General features: G+C 41.8%; 1 protein-coding gene across 3 annotated transcripts in view; it reads right to left on the bottom strand.

Moving 5' to 3' along the window:
* Nucleotides 1-21071, bottom strand: part of RALGAPA2 (Ral GTPase activating protein catalytic subunit alpha 2) — a 206921-nt gene that overhangs the window by 93840 nt on the left and 92010 nt on the right. For all 3 annotated transcript variants that reach the window (XM_069955233.1, XM_069955234.1, XM_069955235.1), the window contains 9 exons: nucleotides 18419-18532; nucleotides 17418-17476; nucleotides 15744-15852; nucleotides 11961-12071; nucleotides 11144-11212; nucleotides 9447-9584; nucleotides 6911-7094; nucleotides 4583-5354; nucleotides 3435-3506 (listed from right to left, as the gene is read on the bottom strand). In XM_069955233.1, the coding sequence (XP_069811334.1) occupies nucleotides 3435-3506; nucleotides 4583-5354; nucleotides 6911-7094; nucleotides 9447-9584; nucleotides 11144-11212; nucleotides 11961-12071; nucleotides 15744-15852; nucleotides 17418-17476; nucleotides 18419-18532 (1628 nt within the window). The remainder of the gene's footprint in view (nucleotides 1-3434; nucleotides 3507-4582; nucleotides 5355-6910; nucleotides 7095-9446; nucleotides 9585-11143; nucleotides 11213-11960; nucleotides 12072-15743; nucleotides 15853-17417; nucleotides 17477-18418; nucleotides 18533-21071) is intronic.

Raw genomic sequence — 21071 nt, forward strand, 5'->3', positions numbered from 1 at the left:
AAGACCAGATATGAAAAGTTTCCCTACCCTGGCAAACTCCTTATTGAAGCTGCTGTTTTTCAGCTGGTGTACACAAAAAGGAAATCTATCTCCCTTGGCACACAATCGTCATGAATAGTGCATGATGATCCTGGCGTGGGCTACGAATAATCAATGCATCCTTTGAGGAAAAGACGAACATGTAGAATGTGGGGCCAATCGCAACCGAGAACAGGCTGCATGGCTTTAACTTATTCACACTTCCTAATGTCCTTTTGGTGTCGACAGAAAACCCCATAAATTATAAAAAAAAAAAATGTGCAATTTCTTTCTATAATCCGGATGGGAGTGATCTGCCGCACTCTTAAATCACTTGCAGTTTTGTAGGAATATCACACAATGCTGCGTCTTATCCGTAGGCTGCACAAATGAGATTTATTCCCCCCTAAACTGCTGTAGTCTTTTATGAGATGACAGCATGGGATGTGCGGCTTGTACACAGCAGGGAGCAGTCTGCGGCCAACTGGGGATTGGAGGGAATCCCAGAAACTTCACCACCTACTAAAACATCTAAACATAGAAATGCAGTTTATGACTGAACACCACGACAACATAGAAAGATAAAATGACATAATTGCCAACACAGAGGGAAAGGTTTGAAAAAGTATTTTTTCATATATTTTTCAGTATACTGCTGGCTTACTATTCTGTCATTCTATAAACTGCCTGCAGAAAATTTTAACCCTAATTCATATTCTGCTGACAGATCCCCCATCATGGCTGTCACAGTAATGTCATCTTATTCTGCTGACTGCTACCCGGTCAGGCTTGTCATGGAATGTATAATATCCTATTCTGCTGACTGCTACCCCATTATGTCTGTCACAGTATGTATAATATCTTATTCTGCTGTCAGCTTCCCAATCTTGGTTGTCACAGAATGGATAATATCTTATTCTGCTGACTGCTACCCTGTCAGTCTTGTTACAGCATATATAATATCGCCTTGTTCTGCTGAGAGTTACCCCATCATGGTTGTAACGGCATGTATAATATCCTATTCTGCCAAGAGTTAACCCACCAGGACTGCCACAGTATGTATATCACCTTATTCTGCTGACAGCTAACCCATTAAGCCTCTCAAGGTATGTAAAATATCCCCTTATTCTGCTGATAGTTACCCTATCAGGCCTGTCATAATATGTATAAATTCATCATATTCTGCTGACAACTACCCTATAATATCCCCCTCAAAGAACGTATGTTCTTATTCTGCTGATATTTACCCCATCAGGGCTGACATGGTACATATAATATTATCTTATTCTGCTGACAGCTACCCCATGAGGTCTGTCACAGTATATATATTATCCAATGCTGCTGACAGCTACCCCATCAGGGATGACACTGTATATATAATATCATTCTATCTTGCTGACAGCTACCCCCAGTAGTATGTATAATATATTATGTTATCTTATTCTGCAGACAGTTACCCAGTCAGGCAAGTCATAATATAAAGAATATCTTTTTCTGCTGACATCTAACCCCATCAGGTCTGTCACAGTATATAAAATATTGTCTAATTCTGCTGACAGCTACCCATCAGGGCTGACATTGTATATATCATACTATTTTGCTGACAGCTACCCATAGTAGTATGTATAGTAATATCTTATTCTGCTGACAGCTACACCTAGTAGTATGTATAATATTATTATTATCCTATTCTGCTGACAGCTACCCCTAGTAGTATGTATAGTATTATCTTATTCTGCTGACAGCTACCCCTAGTAGTATGTATAGTAATATCTTATTCTGCTGACAGCTACACCTAGTAGTATGTATAGTAATATCCTATTCTGCTGACAGCTACCCCTAGTAGTATGTATAATATGATTATCCTATTCTGCTGACAGCTACCCCTGGTAGTATGTATAATAATATCCTATTCTGCTGACAGCTATCCCTAGTAGTATGTATAATAATGTTCTATTCTGCTGACAGCTACCCCTAGTAGTAAGTATAGTATTATCTTATTCTGCTGACAGCTACCCCTAGTAGTATGTATAGTATTATCTTATTCTGCTGACAGCTACCCCTGGTAGTATGTATAATAATATCCTATTCTGCTGACAGCTACCCCTGGTAGTATGTATAATAATACCTATTCTGCCGACAGCTACCAATTCAGGCGAGTCACAATATGTAGAATACTGTATCTTTTTCTGCTGACAGCTACCCTCTTAGACTATAATATAATATCCGCCGGACTTCCTACACTGGTTGCCACAAAGAGCGCTGTCCCACCTTATCTGAATTCTACGAATTTATAAAAAAAAAAAAAAAAAAAAAACTTGGGCCTTAAGGTGCAATAACACAGGCTGTCTCTTAAGGGGTTAATGGCGTAGCCTGAGGTTTCCTCGCTTTCAGCATGACTTCCCCTAACAGTCTATTTGTCCCAAAATGATTTCCATTTAATGTCTAAAGACTATTCCTCCCGCTGCTCCGGCTAAACCACTGGAGCTTGGTGCTCAGCAGCTGGTGGGGAAACTTTTCTTGAATCACCATGTCCGACAACAAAAGACTTACATTAACAATAATAAATGTATGGATGGCAGAGAATTACTGCCGCCTGAATGTCCTCTCAGGGAGCCTGTTGACACACAATGCAGGAGAGAGCCGGAGTAACCCTTCCAGACAAGATTTGTCACCTGGATTTTGGTTGTTACCACTTTATTTTGCAGTTTGGTTTGAATGGAAACTTGTTTCTTTTGATTTTCGCTATTTGCTTCCGGCTGAGTTATTGCTCTACTTACACGCTAGTTTTGCTACAGTGTGTCTATGGTTTCTTGATGACCTATTTCTAAGTAAGTCAAAAGTGACATAGAAGACAAAACACAAAGGTATCTAGACACTGGAGGTCTGTTCTTCAGGCCCAGGGACAATCACAGAGGTTTCAGAATATAGCCCCCACTCACGTCACCCCTCTACTTTTTTAAATGTCCCAAATAATCACATAAAGTACATATTAAAGTCATATTGTCACCTGAGATCACACGGGTGACATTGACATAAACAGCCAAAACAGCGGGAGGTCTGTTCTAGGTCCAGGACTTCTTTTTGTAGTTTAAACCTTGCTATCATGGCGGGGCTTCTCTGCTGCCGAGTGCCCTCTCCCCATCTCGATCAAGCGCTGTAATCCATGCCTCCCCCTTGTGGTGTTGTGCAGGGAGGGGGGGGGGGGGGGTTATGGTCAGCCCTATCTATATGAAACAAGTGCCACCAATGCCTATGGGGCGTGGATATTTAAAACTTGTTTCTACCAAAAGCCCCGGACCTCCTGAACAGAAGTATATCTACAATATGCAGGAGCAACTGTTGTTGCTGTGAATGTCACCCCTATCATCTTGGGTAATAGTGTCACTTTAAATTTAATCAGAAAAGATCATTACCACTGCCTGGAATCCAAATTCTTAAGCTCCCGTAATAACTTTGAATTCTTCTTCAGCAGGTGGAAATTTTTCCTAGCGAAAGGAAACAATTACATTGTATAAAGCAAAGCACAAAATAAACACAGAATTCTTTTTTTGACAGATTGGCAAATATACTGCGGTGTAAACCATAATCGTACGTGTAAACGCAGCGAACGATCAAACGACAAACGAGAAATCGTTCATTTTGATCTTACAACATGTTATCAAATCGTCGTTCGTAAAAAAAAACGCAGATTGTTCGATGTAAACAGTCGTTCGCCGATTTAACCAATGTGTGAGATAAGCTTAAGCGATCGCACAAATTTTTTTGAACGATGTATCGTTCCGTCTAAATGCTGAAAAAAAACCCCGTTACTCCGACATCGTTAATCATATGATCGGGCAAATTATCGTTTCGTGTTAACGCACCATTAGACAGCTGGCCGAACTTGGCAGTGGTGGCAGGCTCAGACAACTTTAGTATATGGTGTATGGCCACCTTAAGTGAGGGAGATCTATTTAGGCTGGGGTTTTAGGTCTTAAGGTCCCGCATACACCTTCAATAACTGACGTCCAAACAATCGTATATATCTCCCACCTGTCCTCCCCGCACACAGGAACATTTGGCACAGCCCAGTGCTAATAAGCTCTCAATGGGGAGGGATGGGGGTAAGCCGCAGCCAGAACACTCTCGCTGTGGCGTATCTCTCTCTGAACAAAGGGATTTTCCATCACGGCTGACCCCTATCACCAGCGACATCATCTGTTAGTGGTTGTTCAGGATGGCCCCACACACGTTAGATACCCGAATAGTGAGTACGGCCAACAATAGCCTAAAGTGTATGGGGACTTGTAAAGGGCTATTTTCCATATCAATGTGAAAAGCTGATCACTGGGGTTCTGACCACTAGGACTACCTTTATGGCTATTTAATCCTTTGAGCCATTACTGAAAACAAACTCTTCTTATGTTAAATGCCCATTGCCACGCTGTGTTATGTCGGGTACAGGAATCACTGTATAAAACACCACATCCTCAAGCCTAGCACCAGCAACAACACAGTAAATCTGTTTTCTTCTGGAGTGTTATTGTAAGTGATTTGGGGTATCTAGGGACCCTCAACATACCTCTTCTCCCAGGAGTTCATTCCAAGATCATTCAACAAAAGTCTACAGAAATAAAAAGGTGCTTGTGGCTCAGCGGTGCTGGGTTCCTCCTGGGATGACACCTTCACACTGGGGTCACAATTACATCTGTCTATGTGCTCGGCCTCACTAGCGCTTTGTCTCAGGATTGCCTGGACGATTTCCTCTTCTTGTTCTTGACTCATTCCAACAGGAGGTAAAGCCGGCTCATTCAGCTTCAGCTCCGGATGTTGTAGGCACTCCGGACTTGTGCTGCCAAGTTTTTCCAGTAACGTATCCAGAGCATCCAACTCATCCCCATCAAAGAAATCTGACTGCCTCAAAGTTAGATCTGTGCAATCCGGTTGTCCACTTTGCAGTTTTCTTGGCTTTGCGGCCACTGTGGGACCTTCTAATGGACCATACATGATACCACCATCCCAAGAGTATTTCCCTGAGATATCTCTGACTATTATGCGCACATCGCCAGGCACCCCAGTAGTTGAGTCTCTCTCGAAGGAATTTGCTGGAGGGATTTGCAGATAAGAAATAAGAGCACTATCATTAAATACAAAAAGCTGCAGGTTCGGGCTGCGGAATACATCATTCGAGAGCTCGGCTGTCTCCACAAACGGGTTATCATGGTTCTCGCTAATCAGGCTATGCAAAATAGCGGGACCACCGCTCAGGGGATAGTGTCCAAGATGGTTGACTAGCTGCGTCATCACCATACGGGCAGTTAGGGGGATAAGTTCCAGATTCCGCCTTTTCTTTTCTAAAACACAGAAAAAAAGAAATAAGTAACAGAGAAACAGCTTATTACCTAGTAACGCAACACCTTAAAGGGGCTGTCCAGCGAAAATCTTTTTCTTTCAAATCTACTGGTTGCAGAAAGTTATATAGATTTGTAATTTACTTCTATCTAAAAATCTCAAGTCTTCCCATACTTATCAGCTACTAAATGTACTGCAGGAAGTGGTGTATTCTTTCATTCAGACACAGTGCTCTCTGCTGACATTTCTGGCCAAGACAGGAACTGTGTCTCGGTTTTCTATGAGTCCCCATAGAAAAACTCTCCTACTATGGACAGTTCCTGTCTCGGTCAGAGATGTCAGCAGAGAGCACTGTGTCTGAATGAAAGAAAACAACATTTCCTGCAGGACATTTAGTAGCTAATAAGTACAGAAAGGGACACGCCAAGTTTTTAATCAGCCAAGTTCTGAGCGTTAAGAGCCTGACCAGTAAGTAAAACTGGCGCTTCTGCACTCTCCTCTATCTATGAGACCTGGACAGCATCATACACTTGATTTGGGAGTCCGTCCAGGTCATGAGAGCTGGGAGTGAATGCACTAAGCGTTTCTATGATTGGGTTACTGAACTCAATGGACATCAAATTGTACATTGTACTGTTCTGCTGGTATGCCGATGTATACCAGGAATGTAGTGCAATCATCAGATGTCAAAGTAGTCTCATTGGAAGTGCTCTAGAGGCTAGTGTTAACGTCACAGTAATTCATGGATTGTTCTCATAGGGGGGGGAAAAAAAAGTATAAAAACACTTAAAGGAGAACGTGGACAAAAAGTCTTCCAAGACTTAGCTGCTGTATGCCCTGCAGGAAGTGGTGTACTCCCTCCCGTCTGACACCTCTGCCCGTAATAAGAACCGTCCAGAGCAAGAGAGGTTTTCTATGGGGAATTATTACTGTTCTGAACAGTTCCTGACATGGACAGAGGTGGCAGCAGAGAGCACTGTGTCAGAATGGAAAGAATATACCACTTCCTGAAGGACATACAGCAGCTGATAAGTAATGGAAGACTTGAGATTTTTAAAGAGAAGTAAATTACAAATCTATCTAACTTTCTGATTTCAGTAAAAAGTCAAAAATATATTTAAAAAATGTTTCTACAAAGAAAAGAACTTTTCCCTTAAAAATCTCAACCCAACATGTTATGAAAACCTTACTGATGCTTCCATACCTGGCAGACAGCTCTGCACACAGAAAAAAAGTGCTTACTCCAGAATCCAGAACCCTAGAAAAGCACTCACTTATCACGTCTGCCTTTTTCATTATGTTAAATTTCTTTTACCAACCCATCGACTGTGTAGCTACTTAGCGTAATTACTTCTGATGATGGTCACAGCCATTTCTATGAATCTAAGCAGAGGGGAGCTTCTTGTAATCCATCTATTTACTTTTCAGAGAAAGCGGAGCTGGATTATTTATGTGTTTGTCTCCATGCGGGATGGAAAGGTATGGTCGGTGACATTTACTACTCACAGTTCTTAGGGATTGCGGGGAAACAAAAGGAGTCGGCCTGGCAGCTGCTTACCTTCTGCCACTGTCAGGAGGTTGCTGAAGTCAGAGGAGGAAAAAGAAGGTGGAGGCTCACAATTCTTCACGGTCCCTAGCGGCAGAAATGGATCATATTCCATAGAGGAGAGGTCAGCCAGGCTCAGGATGTATTGGCTTTGCTGAGTGTAGGTGTTAGAGCCACACACACAACAGTGCAGGACCTGTGTACATGTAGAATGGAAAGGAAACAATTACTGAAACATGTAGAAATTCCTGCAATCCAGAAAGACTGATACTAGGTCACTGGTTACAAGGCTGTTACTTGAATCAACAGGGATGCTGTAACAAATACAGAAGGCCCTGTGTAAGTGCACAGCATTATATTAATCAGAATGACAGGGTCCTTGTCCTCAGAAAAGATTATAATATAGTATAGTATAGTATTAAATCCTGTGTTAAAGGGGTGTGATTTTGTTATTTTTTAAATCAAAGAGTGCCAAAAAAGTATACAGATTTGTAAAAGACCTCTTTTAAATTAAAGTCAAGATTCCCAGTACTTACCGGCTGCTGTATGTCCCAGAGAAGTCATGCAGTACCTTCCTGACACACTGCTCTCTGCTGCCACCTGTGTCCGTATCAGGAACTGTGCAGAGCAGGAGCAAATCTCTTATTTTCCACCTACTTTGAACAGTTCCAGACACGGACAAAGGTGGCAGCAAGGAGCACAGGACCGGACAGGAAAAAAACTACACAACTTAGCAGCTGATAAAAAAATAAAAAAGTTTGACTTTCAGTACTTAATAAAAGTATTTTACAAATCTGTATAACCTTTTAAATTGTCTTTCTGAAGGTTTAGTATCTTTTTAACTGATTTTAAAATTGTTATCAAGAATTTGGAAAAGCATAACTACTTTCTTGCAGATTTAGCAATTTAGCACCATTCACTTTAATGAAACTGAGCTGCAATACCCACACCCAAAGGGAGGACAGGGAAGGGTGCTGTTGCTGAAAGTGAGCAGCCATGTTTTTCTAAGCCTGGACAACCCCTTCAAAGGTGAAGTCCATGAAAATTTTTGTATTGCACTGCCCCCCAAAAGTTATACAAATCACCAATATACACTTATTACGGGAAATGCACATACAGTGCTTTTTTCCCCTGCACTTACTACTGCATTAAGGCTTCACTTCCTGGATAACATGGTGATGTCACTTCCTAGATAAAATGGTGATGTCACGACCCGACTCCCAGAGCTGTGCGGGCTGTGGCTGCTGGAGAGGATGATGGCAGGGGGACACTGAGGGACACAGAGCACTGGAGGGACACTGAGCATCCCTCTGCCATCATCCTCTCCAGCAGCCACAGCCCGCACAGCTCTGGGAGTCGGGTCGTGACATCACCATGTTATCCAGGAAGTGACAGCACCATGTCATCCAGGAAGTGAAGCCTTGATGCAGTAGTAAAAGCAGGTAAAAAAGCACTTTATAAGCATTTCCCGTAATAAGTGTATATTGGTGATTCATATATCTTTTGGGGGGGGCAATACAATACTTTAATAAAATTTTTTTGCAGGATTTCTCCTTTAAAGTGGTTATAATGGATTAGATAATTGTAATCTATACCAGTCGTTAACTCCAGTCCTCATGGCCCACCAACAGGTCATGTTTTGAGTATTTCCCATCCAAAGAACATCTGCAATAATACCTGATGCACAGAGTATAATTTTATCACCTGTAAAATACTAAGGAAGTCCTCAAACCATGACCTGTTGGTGGCCATGAGGACTGGAATTGAGAATCATAAAAACTGTGTCACACTTGTCCATAGGTTGCATGTGGTAGGGCAGTTTAGCAGCAGTAAAGGAAATAGGGCTGCACACATCCTATGGACAGATATGGCACTGTTTTGGGGAGAAAGTATCCATGTCCTGAGTTTATATCCCACCAAGGACAACATTTGCAAGGAGTTTATATGTTCTCCCCATGTTTGTGTGGATTTTTTTCCAGGTACTCCAAATTCCTCCATAAGAAAAGAAAAAAAAACACATATACAGATAGGTGAATTAGATTAAGAGCCCTAATGGGCACAGAGACTGATCTGAGTGATGTAGAGTATGGAGGAATAAGTTATATGCTATATAAATGAAGAGATTAATCTTGGGCAAACATCTTATTATACATGGCCCCTTTCTATCAGAAACTGCATCACTCTTGTCAAACGTGGTGCTGTTTTTGCGGGAATATAGTCCTGAATAAGCACTGTAATGCTAGTCTAATGCCTTTTTAATGACCTGGACAAATCTATACAGTAATCATAAAATAACCTCTCCCTAAACTATAAAAAAAAAAACTTTACACCAGCCTTTTATAAGAATCACAATGGCTCGGCTGGTACACGGAAATACACAAATCACATGAATTACCCAAACCTCCATTTGACCCTCATAAAGCGGGAGACGCGGAGCGACCCAACTGTGTAGAGCCTCTGGCTGTAATCACATTGTCCCTGTCTAGGGAAGAACTGCTCATTTCAGGAGCTGGGTACAGAACATCATCACAGCGCCTAACACACATACCCTGTAAATGTAGTCGAGTAGGGAAGGCTTGGCTATATTAGAGTCTTCAAGAGGAGATGTAGATATGGGCTCAAGTAATGTCGGCAGGGGAAGATCCATGCACCAGTCCAACAGGCACAGCAACAAGGACACTATAAACTGCATGATAAAAAGATAAAATTATTAACAGCAGTAGTGCTGTTTGAATACAAGCATGAAAAAAACCTAAAACATAATATAAAATAACCAGAGATGAGCGCAACTGGAGCATGCTCGAGTGTGATCGTTCAGCATTATAATACTGCAGCCCTAGGGAGTCCTGGAAAACATGGATGCAGCCACAGGCTGTATAATGTGGCTAAGACAGCCCAGAGAAGGTGCTCTCTTAATGTAGGAACAATGTCTGCACTGGGAACGCTGGTCTTTTCCCTGGAGGATGCAGCTGTTGCAGGTGTAAACTTAATATTAGTAACAAATATTTAAACAACTTTAATGGTTGAAACAGAAAAAGGTTATCACACAGTATTTTAAGATCAGCAACAACAACAACATAAAATATTACTTACTTATTATATACTAATAGGGCAAACTAGATGGTCTTTTTCTGCCAACAATTTTCTATGTTTCTATTTGCCCACCAGCTCATTCACAGGTTATTCCCCCTGATGCTCCTATGTACAGGTATTCTACTTTTTGTCAGGGCACCATTGCTACTGCTTTCATTGCTATGGGTCTCAATCTTGTGACCTTCATATTGTTGTTTCTAACTTTTATTTATTTATTTTTTTTAAACCAACAAACAGATAAAAACTCTAGGTAATCACAGTTAAGAGACGTAAAGGTGTTTTCCAGGCAGATGGAAAAACCTCATGTACTGCAACCCAATTGAGTAAAAAAATAACGGAGAGCCTACTTACCTCCTTCACCCCCCTCCCTGCTTCTGCTATGCTATTCTTCCAATCCCAGATGTGTTCTCATTCTGCTGGTTTTCAGTCACTTCCCGCTCCCCGCCAATTACAGAGTCGAGCGGGTGTCATCGAAAGGATTGAAGTGCAGCCGGGATTGGAAGCATATGCAGACGGAAAGGGGCTGGGGGGAGATTACTGAAGGAGGCAAGAATATGCTCTGTTATTGTATGACTGCATGAGGTAGCAGTACACAATGTTTTCTTATTTGTCCCCCGAAAACCCCTTTAAAATAAACCACTAAATGTAAAATGTGACCACCTTCACCCCTACATGAACAAAATAAATACACCCTTAAAGGGTTTTCCCAGTCCTTATGTTAAAAAAAGGTATACTGCTGGGGAGGGAGATAAAATGGGAAATAAATATACTTACCTAGCCCAAGTCCATCACAGCTCCAACCACTGGCTGAGGTGGCACACCGCTGTGGTCAGTGAGGGGGGGCAGGGCCCATCATATCACCCTAAGCATTTGTCTCAGGATGTAAGTCAGGGTTTGACCAGGCATATACAAAACTGTATGTATATGTTTGATTTAATATATATATATATATATATATATATATATATATATAATTTAACTATGTTATTAGTATTTAGTATTCTTGTTATCAGTAACATTTTAGTTGGGTCTGGGAATGAGGTATAATTTCTGATCTGGAAGCTGAAATAGCCGGAAATCTGACTGTACGTGTCTCTAATGACTAGAGCTATGACAGACGCTGAGGCATCGCTGGAGGGTGACAACATTTACCTTTTTATCTGTTTCCACTGAGGAGTTCTCTGCACTTGGCAAAAGAAAAGAAATAGTGGCTACCAAAATCTACAAGAGAGATGAGAAAACATATTGTCTATTTACCATGAAATCATAACAGGAGAAATGTTTACGTAATGAATATAGTACATTAAACACGAAATGGATTAACCAGGGTTAGGAAAAACATACTTCTGCCAGAAACAGCGCCACTTGTATCTTCAGTCTGTGTGCAGTATTGTAGCTGTTTTCACTAAAGTAAATGAATTGGTGTTGTAGTGCCACCCATAACCTAAAGCAGTTATGTGTTTGTAAGCAATCACTTGTCAATGCGCATCCTAAATCTAGCTGTACACTCTACTTGTAAATGTGCCCTTAAAAACGCTACCTGTCAAAAAGAATGTAAGAATTCCTTGTACAAAATCCTTAATATCATACCTATGAAGCCTGTGTCCACAAAAAATGTGTATGTTGTGGGAATTTTGCGCTAGGACCGGGGACGAGGTCCATTCAGCCACTCAGTGAAGGAGGAGGGATCAGTTTCAAGTCCGCTCAGATCCCGCCTCCTTCACTGAGTGGCTGAGCCGTCACGTCTCGGGCCCGCGTCAGAAACCCAGAATAGGTCAGGAACCGGCCACCGGAGCGCCGCGTTGCGGGACCCACCGCTGGAAGCGGGGAGGTGAGTGGACGTCTTTTTCCTCTTTCCCGATCCCAGCGCAGTATATCGGCCAAAGGCATGCCAACAGGACAGGCGTATCAGAAGCAACAGGAAGAGCTGATAGCCAGAAGTCTTGAAGATCTCACAAATACAACTTACCTCTGTGATCTTTCTACACAAAGGCAATTCAGCGCTTTGAAGTTGTTGCCAATAAGAAACTAGCAGCTGAAGCACATCACAGGCCACCTGGGCCACCGTTTTGTTGGAAAACTGTAAAGAAACCAAAGAAAAATGCCCCAAAAATTAGGAAAGAAAAATAAGTTGGTGTCTGCAGTAAAACACAGTCCCACTGGCCCCGGCTTATTCCACTGTGTGTTTGGAGGTTTAGGACAAATGTAGCCCTAACTTATTGTAACTTCCATTAACATTATTATATAACTAAACAAATAGATATCTATACTATTTACACCGCCCAGAAGTAAATCCACATGTAACAAGGCAGCTGGCAGCTAGATGCGAGTCCTGTTAGCACAGCCATGACATGAACTATCCATGGTGCTGAAAACCAGCCGCGCTATAAAGCAGCAGGGGATGCCGACAGGGAGGCACATGACTGCCGCACAATGCTGCTTTATAGCAGGAAGAGCCATATAAATAACAATGGAACATACAGTAAGTATACACGTAAGACGCAGCCTCTGATTTATGACAACTTAATTTACTTTAATAATAGCAAAAAAACTTAATAAAATGGGCTTTTAATCTGCAGAAATAGTCAGATGCCTAAATGAAGCACAATGACATTAAGGAGCTGTTCCTGGACTTGAAAGGGTGCATGTACTCCATGTCTGGAGATGGTGCACGTAATGCTTTGCTTAGGCTCAACTTAAAGGTGTTATCCAACGCTACAAAAACATGGCCACTTTTGCACCACTCTTGTCTCCAGGTTAGGTGTGGTTTGCAATTAAGCTCCATTTACTTCAATGGAACAGAGTTTCATACCGCACCCAATCTGGAGACAAGAGTGGCCCTGTTTTAACCCTTTTAAACATTTCTGATAATCAAGAAAAAACAAGGATTTTATTTCTCTGATGCTGGAATATTATACACTGTCTGATGATATTTATAATGACAGAGAATGAAAGCAATACTGAGAAGTTTCACCTCCGACACCTTCATAAAGCAGGACTAAAGGTCAGTACAAGATCAGTAAAACTATATTTCTTCCCCCACATTTAAGCGACTTAAAGAGTCAAGAATAGTGTTGAACGGACTTGCCAAACCCAAACTCTTGGCATTAAGACTCCCTGTGTCTGGAGAACTTGGATGCTGCCCTAGGGCTGACAGGAAAACATACACGCAGCCTATGGCTGTAGTGATGTTTTTCAGGACTCCCTAGGGTGGCATCCAACTTCTCCACACACAGGAGTCAAATGCCAAGCGTTTGGACTTGGAGAATGTTGCCAAACCTGAACAGTTTGGCAAGTTCACCAGACACTATTCAAAATCCTTTTAACAAACTTTTTGGAACAAGCAGTTGGGTATGTTGCACAGGAGGAGCTAATTCTGAATAAAAATAGTAAATGGTATTTTTTTTTACCAGTTTTTCCCTTTTCAGGCCCCATCTTCACCTCCAGAAGAGAGAATCCTGCTCCCATGTATCTCTATAGAACACTGGAGCAACCATGAAATGGACACCATAGAGCAGCACTCTATGCAGATCCCTCCTTCTGTATAGGCTTCTATAAGGACCTTATTGAGCATAATAGACAGATAGATAGATAGATAGATAGATAGATAGATAGATAGATTTATCAGACCCCTCCTCCTACATGCTTTATCAGTAATTCTAGAAAAGTGATGAAAGTCTGGGCCAGCTATTGGTTCAATAAGCTGCATGGAGTGAGACTGAGGCAGCAATACACCGAGGAGCTGTTAAATGTTTACACTGCTTACACTGCTTTGTGCTGCTCTATAGTGTCCATTTCAGGGCTGCTCCAGCATTCTATAGAGGTACAGGGGAGCAAGACCCTATATATAGTTTATTTACCATGGATCTAGACATACACAAAAAAAATGTTAATACTTTATCTAGACCCCGCTCGTGTCTGGCAAATGAGGTGATATGAAGAAACCACATGAAAATAAATGGAGCCTCTCATCCAGTAAAATGACAACTAAATGTCTATAAAGGAACTAATGCGAGGCAGAAACTTTGCTAAACCAAAGGAATAATAGGGTACAAGCGTAATACTTCGATGTTCTTTCCTCTCCAGAGTGTGGGAGTAATACCACAGAGCACTGACGCTTATTGGTTGTAGTAATATGGACATACAGCCCACAGGGTCAAGCTTCTCTGCGGCTTCTGATATGAAGACACTATGTTAATTACCCATCACTGACGTAGAAATACATTGCACTCAATGCTCCCCATCACTAACCATTAACTAATGTCACACACCTCTCCAGTCTAAAGGGAAGAAAATAATTGATAGTGTGTGACAAGGGGAAGGGCTGCATATAATCCAAGCAGTAAAGGAAGATAAGCATTGGAAGAGAGGTGTAGAAATTATAAATACAAATTATAGCAGGAATAATAACACTGGAACTTGCAATCCACTGAATGTACTGAATAGCTTTTCACCTAAATGTGGGAAAGTGGCTAGCCAGGTGCCGTACTCGGGAATAACTGTTTTTTTTTTTTTAAATATACTGCTTTAAAAAAAGTTGTATTATTACAAAATAAAAAATTATATATTTTTTTTAAACTTACACAGCAATTTATATTGAGTGGCGGTAAGGGGAGGCTTGGGCCTCACTGTTACTACTAATGTTTATGTCAGGAACTGCAGGGCTGTCCAAGCCCTGATCCCTGCTCCCCTACTCTGATCCAGTGCTGCCACGCAAACAGCGCTACTGATATAGAGCACGAAGCCCCACATTTACTGAATATTCTTGTTAACCCCCTCGCTGCAGCGAAGTTAATTTACGATACAGGAACAGTAGCGGTGCCTGTGTCATCCACAGCGGCCTCAGCTGTCAGTGATAGCCAGGGACCCGCTGCAACTGTCAGCACCGGAGTCGCACTCCAGTGCTGACAGTTAAACCCTATAGATACTGCAGTAGGTATGACCGCAGCATCTATAGGGCTTTAGATGGTAGCTCCAATGGTAGCCATAGAAACCACAAGCCTCAGACCTCCGGTTTCCGGGCTACGGAGGCCAACAGGAAAGAGAGATGAGGCCAGTGCATGGCTGCGTTTTTTGCCCCCTCCCCTCTTTCCCCTGACGCTGTTACAAGATTATAACAGCAGCAGGGGACAGAGAAGAGGGGGCAGAGCTAGTGACTTAAACTTATGGGATCATTATGAGTCCTAAAATTACCTGGGCGTTGAGGCATCAATGACCCCTAGTCTTGAAAGGGTTAAACTATACAATGCATAGGAGGAGGCTGCCTATCACTATCGCTCCGAGAGAGGCAGCCTTTGCACAGCAAGCAGTGGTTACTATTACAGCTCTCTTTCCTGAGTGGCTCAGGTAATTTCAGAGTGAAAAATTTACAATTGTTACTCTCCAGAATACCCCTTTAATATCTGGCATATTTAGAAAACTAGACAATGAAGCTTAATTCACCCTTTAAAGCAGCAACATAAAATCTCAATGTCTCTACCCTGTGAATCATCTTTGAGATTCCTCAGGACATGTACATCATGTGCTCCACATTGCTGAACAACATTTTCAGCCACAGATGAGAATGTTCTGCAAGAATAATAGTAGCCCAGAATATAAAAATGTGCAGTGAGTCACTTGGTACACGCTGACAATACCTATCAATGTCTAATTCTAGAACAGGAGGGTTGAGCTCAATAGAAGATCAATTGTAATGTAACACATGCAGTAACATATCCAGTGGATTATTGGAAGGAAAAAGAGCAGGAATTACCTTTAATGTGACTCCAATAACGTTAATTGCATCGATAACCTGAGGATGATTGGTGTTCTCTGCCAGCTCTTCACAGATCCATATCCCAAGACAGCAGATTGCAATGCACCTTAACACAATAAATTATTATTAAAATAAGTAGAGCACAACTTATAACGGGGGTTACCCTACATTATGCCCACATTCTTACAATATAACTTATATTTATTGGATCACTTGTTCAGCGAATAACAGAGCTGCTGAAACTCAGCATGATGGGCATTGTAGTTTCACAAAAGCAGAATAGATGCAGGCTGAGGAGCACCGCACCAATTCAATGGTGAAAAACAATATGGCTGCACTTCCCGTTGTCACTGTTGTTATAGACATTTTGATACTTTTAATTCATTAAAGTTTTAAGAAACTTTGTAATTGGGTTTATAAGGCAATATATCCCCATTATCTGCATTCAAAAAGCCTTTCCCCAGGTCCCCCCCTCCCTCCTCTCTCATTATCAGGAAATCTCGACTCTTACATCAGTCGTGCCCTGTGTAACATATGGAGAGGGGAGGGGGAAGGAGGGAGATTAGTCGCCAACAGAGAGCAGAGAACAAAAGGATTACACAGTGGGAGCCGAATGAAAGCCGGTATTCAGAGTTCAGTGCTGAGATAGCCCGGTGATGTAGCTGTAAATTAACTCGTTGTTGTCCTGTTTTGGTGCCTCATCTCTCTCCACCTCTCCCCTCTCCATAGAGAACAATGAAGACAGGGGGGAGAGCTTCAAAATGCTTTTTCATGATAAAAATGCATTCTTCAACAAATAAACCCAATTACTAAGTTTCTTAAAATCGCATCCCCTATACTACTGATTTCTGCAAAAAAAATTTAAACAGTGACACTAAGTAAAGCGTGTTCACGTGGTCCTCATTCATCCATGGGTTATGTTTCATTCTATTTATGGGGAAGGGGGTTCTAAAGAGCATTACACTGTACTTGCTTTGTACCCGGATATAGGGTTGGGATGGATTGCACAGTCACCCCCCCTCCAATCATACTTTCTCTATACAGATTATTTTTAGCTTGTGTGTTTAATGAAGGCATTTTTATTGTTATTTGGATGGATGTTTCTGAGCTGGTTTTCTGTGCATTCTAACATTATTTACAACAACAGTGTGAATCTCCATTATTTGGTGTGTATCAACTTCTGGTGCATAACACATGGTCTTTGCATAGACTGTAAATGCGGAGCACAAGATTACGTTTCATTTAAGTCAGAGCAACTCCTTTCAGAAACCTTAGAGCATTACTGTCTTTTACAGTAACTTCTGACATGATATCAGACATGTCAACAGTTACTGATCACATCAAACCTCACTCCTTAGGCCTACTGCAATCTAAAGATACAGCAGGGAGGAGAGTGGCAGCCCACATCTTTCCTGGGCTGTTGATTAACTCGGACTTGTTTGCGCCATAGACTTTATTGAAGGGAACAAGTCAGATGTTCTACTGGACAGTGAGTGGAGTGCTCTACCCCATACTCAAGCCCCCCCCCAAGCTGTATTTTAGGATTGCGGCAGTTCTCAGGAGTGAGACCTGGTGTGATCAGTAACTTGATGAAAACGTAAAAGTTACTGCAAATGACATTATCGCTTTAAACACACACCACAGTCACTTTGCAGCCTCTTATAAGTTTACCTTGCGGCTTCATTTGGCTCCTCCCTGGCATTCTTCAGCAAATGTTCAACCAAAATGCTCTAAATAGAAAATAAAGTATTATTATGAATACGGCCTACACTGCAAAATAAACAAACTACATCTATAAGTTGATCTATCATTACAGGTATATACTCCAAAGCAAATTGCTGCCACTAAATTAGAACTCTGCCCCATTATATACTGGTAATCTCATAGGCAAAGCCTACATGGCCTGGAGAGTATGAGAAAACACATGGATTAATATAGTAAAGAGCTAATTCAGAACAAGCTGCAAACATGAGATTACCAGAACATACCAGCGGATACTACTATTTTATAGTCATCTAGTCGCTGCTATACCATTAATAGAAGAAAATGATTTCAGTTCAGTTGATTTAATATCTCACAGTCCAGAAATGTTGACCGTCTGGCATTTATTTCTGGCATAGAACTAATATGGAATCTCTACAGCAGAAGTCAGAGACTCAGTGCACACATAAAGACACATGCCGACAGAGTGTCCAGAGCCCAAAAATCTGTAAAGCGAACCATGAGAAGTGCATTGCAGAGTGCGTCACTTCCCTAGTTCACTGTAATCTCATTTTCAGCCATTATAAGCCTATGGAGCTTGGACGTGAGCAAGGAAGTGAAGGACATAACCGTATGCTTCTCCCAAACAATTGCAAAGATCATGCTTTCTCTTTCTAAATATGGTCTTAGTACATACTGTCAGTATGCCAAGACATGAACAGATTTAAAGTGGTTACCTAGGATTAGAAAAACATAGCTGTCTTCGTCCTCTTGTCCTCCATTTGTGCATGGTACTGCAACTCAGCTCTAATGAAGTGAAAAGAGCAAAGCTGTAATATCACATACGCCCTGAGGACAAGGGTGGCCCTGTTTTTGGAAGAAAGCAGCTATGTGTTCCTACTCCTAGATAACCCCTTTAATGTTTGTGGAATTGTGCTACTATCATATATGTCAAAAATAGTGTCACTTACCTTGATGTCCTTGTCATTCAGCCCACCGGATGCCTCTAGCAAGGGGAGGTCTTTATAAATGTTCGGGTAACAAACAAGGGAACCCAGAATAATCTGCGCCTCCAGACGTGGAGCCTAGGAGATAAAGGAGACTTTTTCAGGTTACTAGTTCAAAAGGATTGATACAGGGATAAAAGTACAAAAAATGCAGCACTCATCCAACATATTCATTAGTGCAAAGCGGTGTAAACCCACATGACTAAGCTGTAGTAATAGATCAACGCAGAACCAATTGGATAATGCAGAAAAATACTTATAAAATAGGTTATAGGACATAGGACACCTATATTACTATAGGAGACCTAGACAATTATATATGACAGCCCACATAAAAAACCATGCACTTTGCTGACAGCCCAACATTGTCTCTTACATCCAGACGCTGTATTGGTTATATAATCACTTATAAATGTTGTACACTGCCCACCCAATTTGCCGGGGGTCTGGGCAGATGAGTGACAATGAGCCTGTGTTAGCAGCCCTCCTTTGTAGTTAGCCACGCTCTGGAGATGATCCATTCACTTCCAATCAGCCGGCTCCTATCTGATTTTATTTCCGGTTAGCCATTTTCCGAATAATCATTTCGGCAGTGTGGTACATGGGCAAGTGGCTGAGATGACAGCGGTTGATTACAAGTAGTACTTATGATGGGAATTATTCTTCCCATGAGACACAATTAACCTTTCCCGGGTCGGCAAGGTTTTTCTTTTTCTACATACAACCCCCACAGCTGATTACCTCATGTTATTCTCATACTGTCAGGAATACGGAGAGACGGAAAAGCTTACAAAAGTGGAGAAGGGCAACTAAAAATAGTGCAGCGTGGAGATGCAGCGAGATAAATGGACCTTTAGAAACTGAGAAACGTAAGAATCCTGCGGCCAATTCATCTCTATATTTGGTGCATTTGGCTGAACGCTATAGTGTGTCTCCAAACCTTGCAGATTGCTACAGATAAGGCGGCAGAGAATATGACTGGAGGCTGTGGAGATATTCCATCTAAAATAATAGTAAAGGTAGTAGATTCCCAGACATGGTTTCAGTACTCACTGCTGCGCCAATAAAACAGAGATTTTGGATATTGTTCTGTATGACTCCAATAGCGGAAGACAATGGAATCCAAGATGTGCGATTTCTACAAATTATCCTATGTGCTGCATTGATATAACCTGTTGCTGGGGTTATCTGAAGATATCTGCACGGTTTCTTTAATACCAATGTAATCTGGGCTACAAACTCGCATCTCCACCTGTGTTATAGACTTCATTCTATGCACAGGCTGATTCCACCGTCCGCCCGAAGAATGAACCTGGATATTCTTCGGGTGGGCGTCAGAATTTGCCTGACGACAGAATCACGGGCGGAGATGCGCCCGCCCACCAGTTGGGACAAGGTGCGGAATCCACAGCGGGTCATCGTCCCGGTTTCCTTACTGTGCACATACTCTCACACTGAACTTGCCCACATACAAATTCCTTCTATAAAAGTAACCTTCCACTGAGACCAAGTGAGTCTGTGACCCTTAGGCTGCATTCACACGTTCAGTGTTTTTTTTGGTCCGGGATTGTGGTCTGCTAGCTACCTCCGTGATCCGTACAAAACAGTCAGTTTTGCATTGCATGCAGTTTTGGATCTGTTTTTAAAGCATTTTAAAATTACATTGATTACATCACATCCTTTTTTTTCACGGACGCACGCGGATGTCACATCCATGTACATCCGTGAAAAACACGGATCTCATTGATTTCTATGGGGAATCCTTTCCGTGCATCCTTTCCGAGTAATGACATGTCCTATTTTTTAACGGCATGGATCACGGATCTGTGAAATCACGGAACGTCTGAATAGCCCAGTAGAAAGCAATGGGCTGTAAAATTGTCTGTGAGTACGGACAACTTTGCGGAACATGTGAATGCAGCCTGAGTGTTTGCAGTATTTTGTAGACATCACTCATGCACATAGATGTACCATGCTCCCGTTTTATACAGACACATTTTTTAGCACTTTTTTTTTTTTTTCTTTAACATTTCCTTTGTGATCAAACATGGTAAAACAGCTAAAGAGGACACTGTGGGCAGCTAGTAAAAGCGCTAAACATATGAAAATCTAGGTGCCTTGCCCCCTGGGAAACAGACTCTCTTTGTGTTGTGATCAATGGGAGATGAAAGCCACCCTTCTTTTTCCTGTGTCAATTCGCCCGTATACTTATCAGGGTAATGTCACACACTGCAGAAAGGCTGTGGTTATTCTACATTCCACATCTAATCAAATCGATAAAGATTTGTCGCTTTGGATTTCTGATCGGATATGCTAGCATTATTAAAGAAGCCTATATAGTGAGCACTTATAAAAGTAACACAGCATTACTATCAGAATATGAGGGGGCAAAAAGGCTCCCTTTAAAGCCATGCCTGTACAAAGCAGAAATAAAGAGTAAAGGTATTTTCCTGTCAATTGCTATCTGCTCCCAATCCGTCTCCGGCACAGCGTCACCTCTGACAGCCTTGGCATTTCCAATCACCTGGTTGGGAAACCAATGTCTAGTAAGTCCGGGCCACATTATAAGTGCGGATATGATTTCTTAAACTTCGGTTCTTTAATGAAACACCTCTGC

The sequence above is a fragment of the Dendropsophus ebraccatus genome, chromosome 15 (assembly GCF_027789765.1).
Source record: "Dendropsophus ebraccatus isolate aDenEbr1 chromosome 15, aDenEbr1.pat, whole genome shotgun sequence".
Taxonomy (NCBI): domain Eukaryota; kingdom Metazoa; phylum Chordata; class Amphibia; order Anura; family Hylidae; genus Dendropsophus; species Dendropsophus ebraccatus.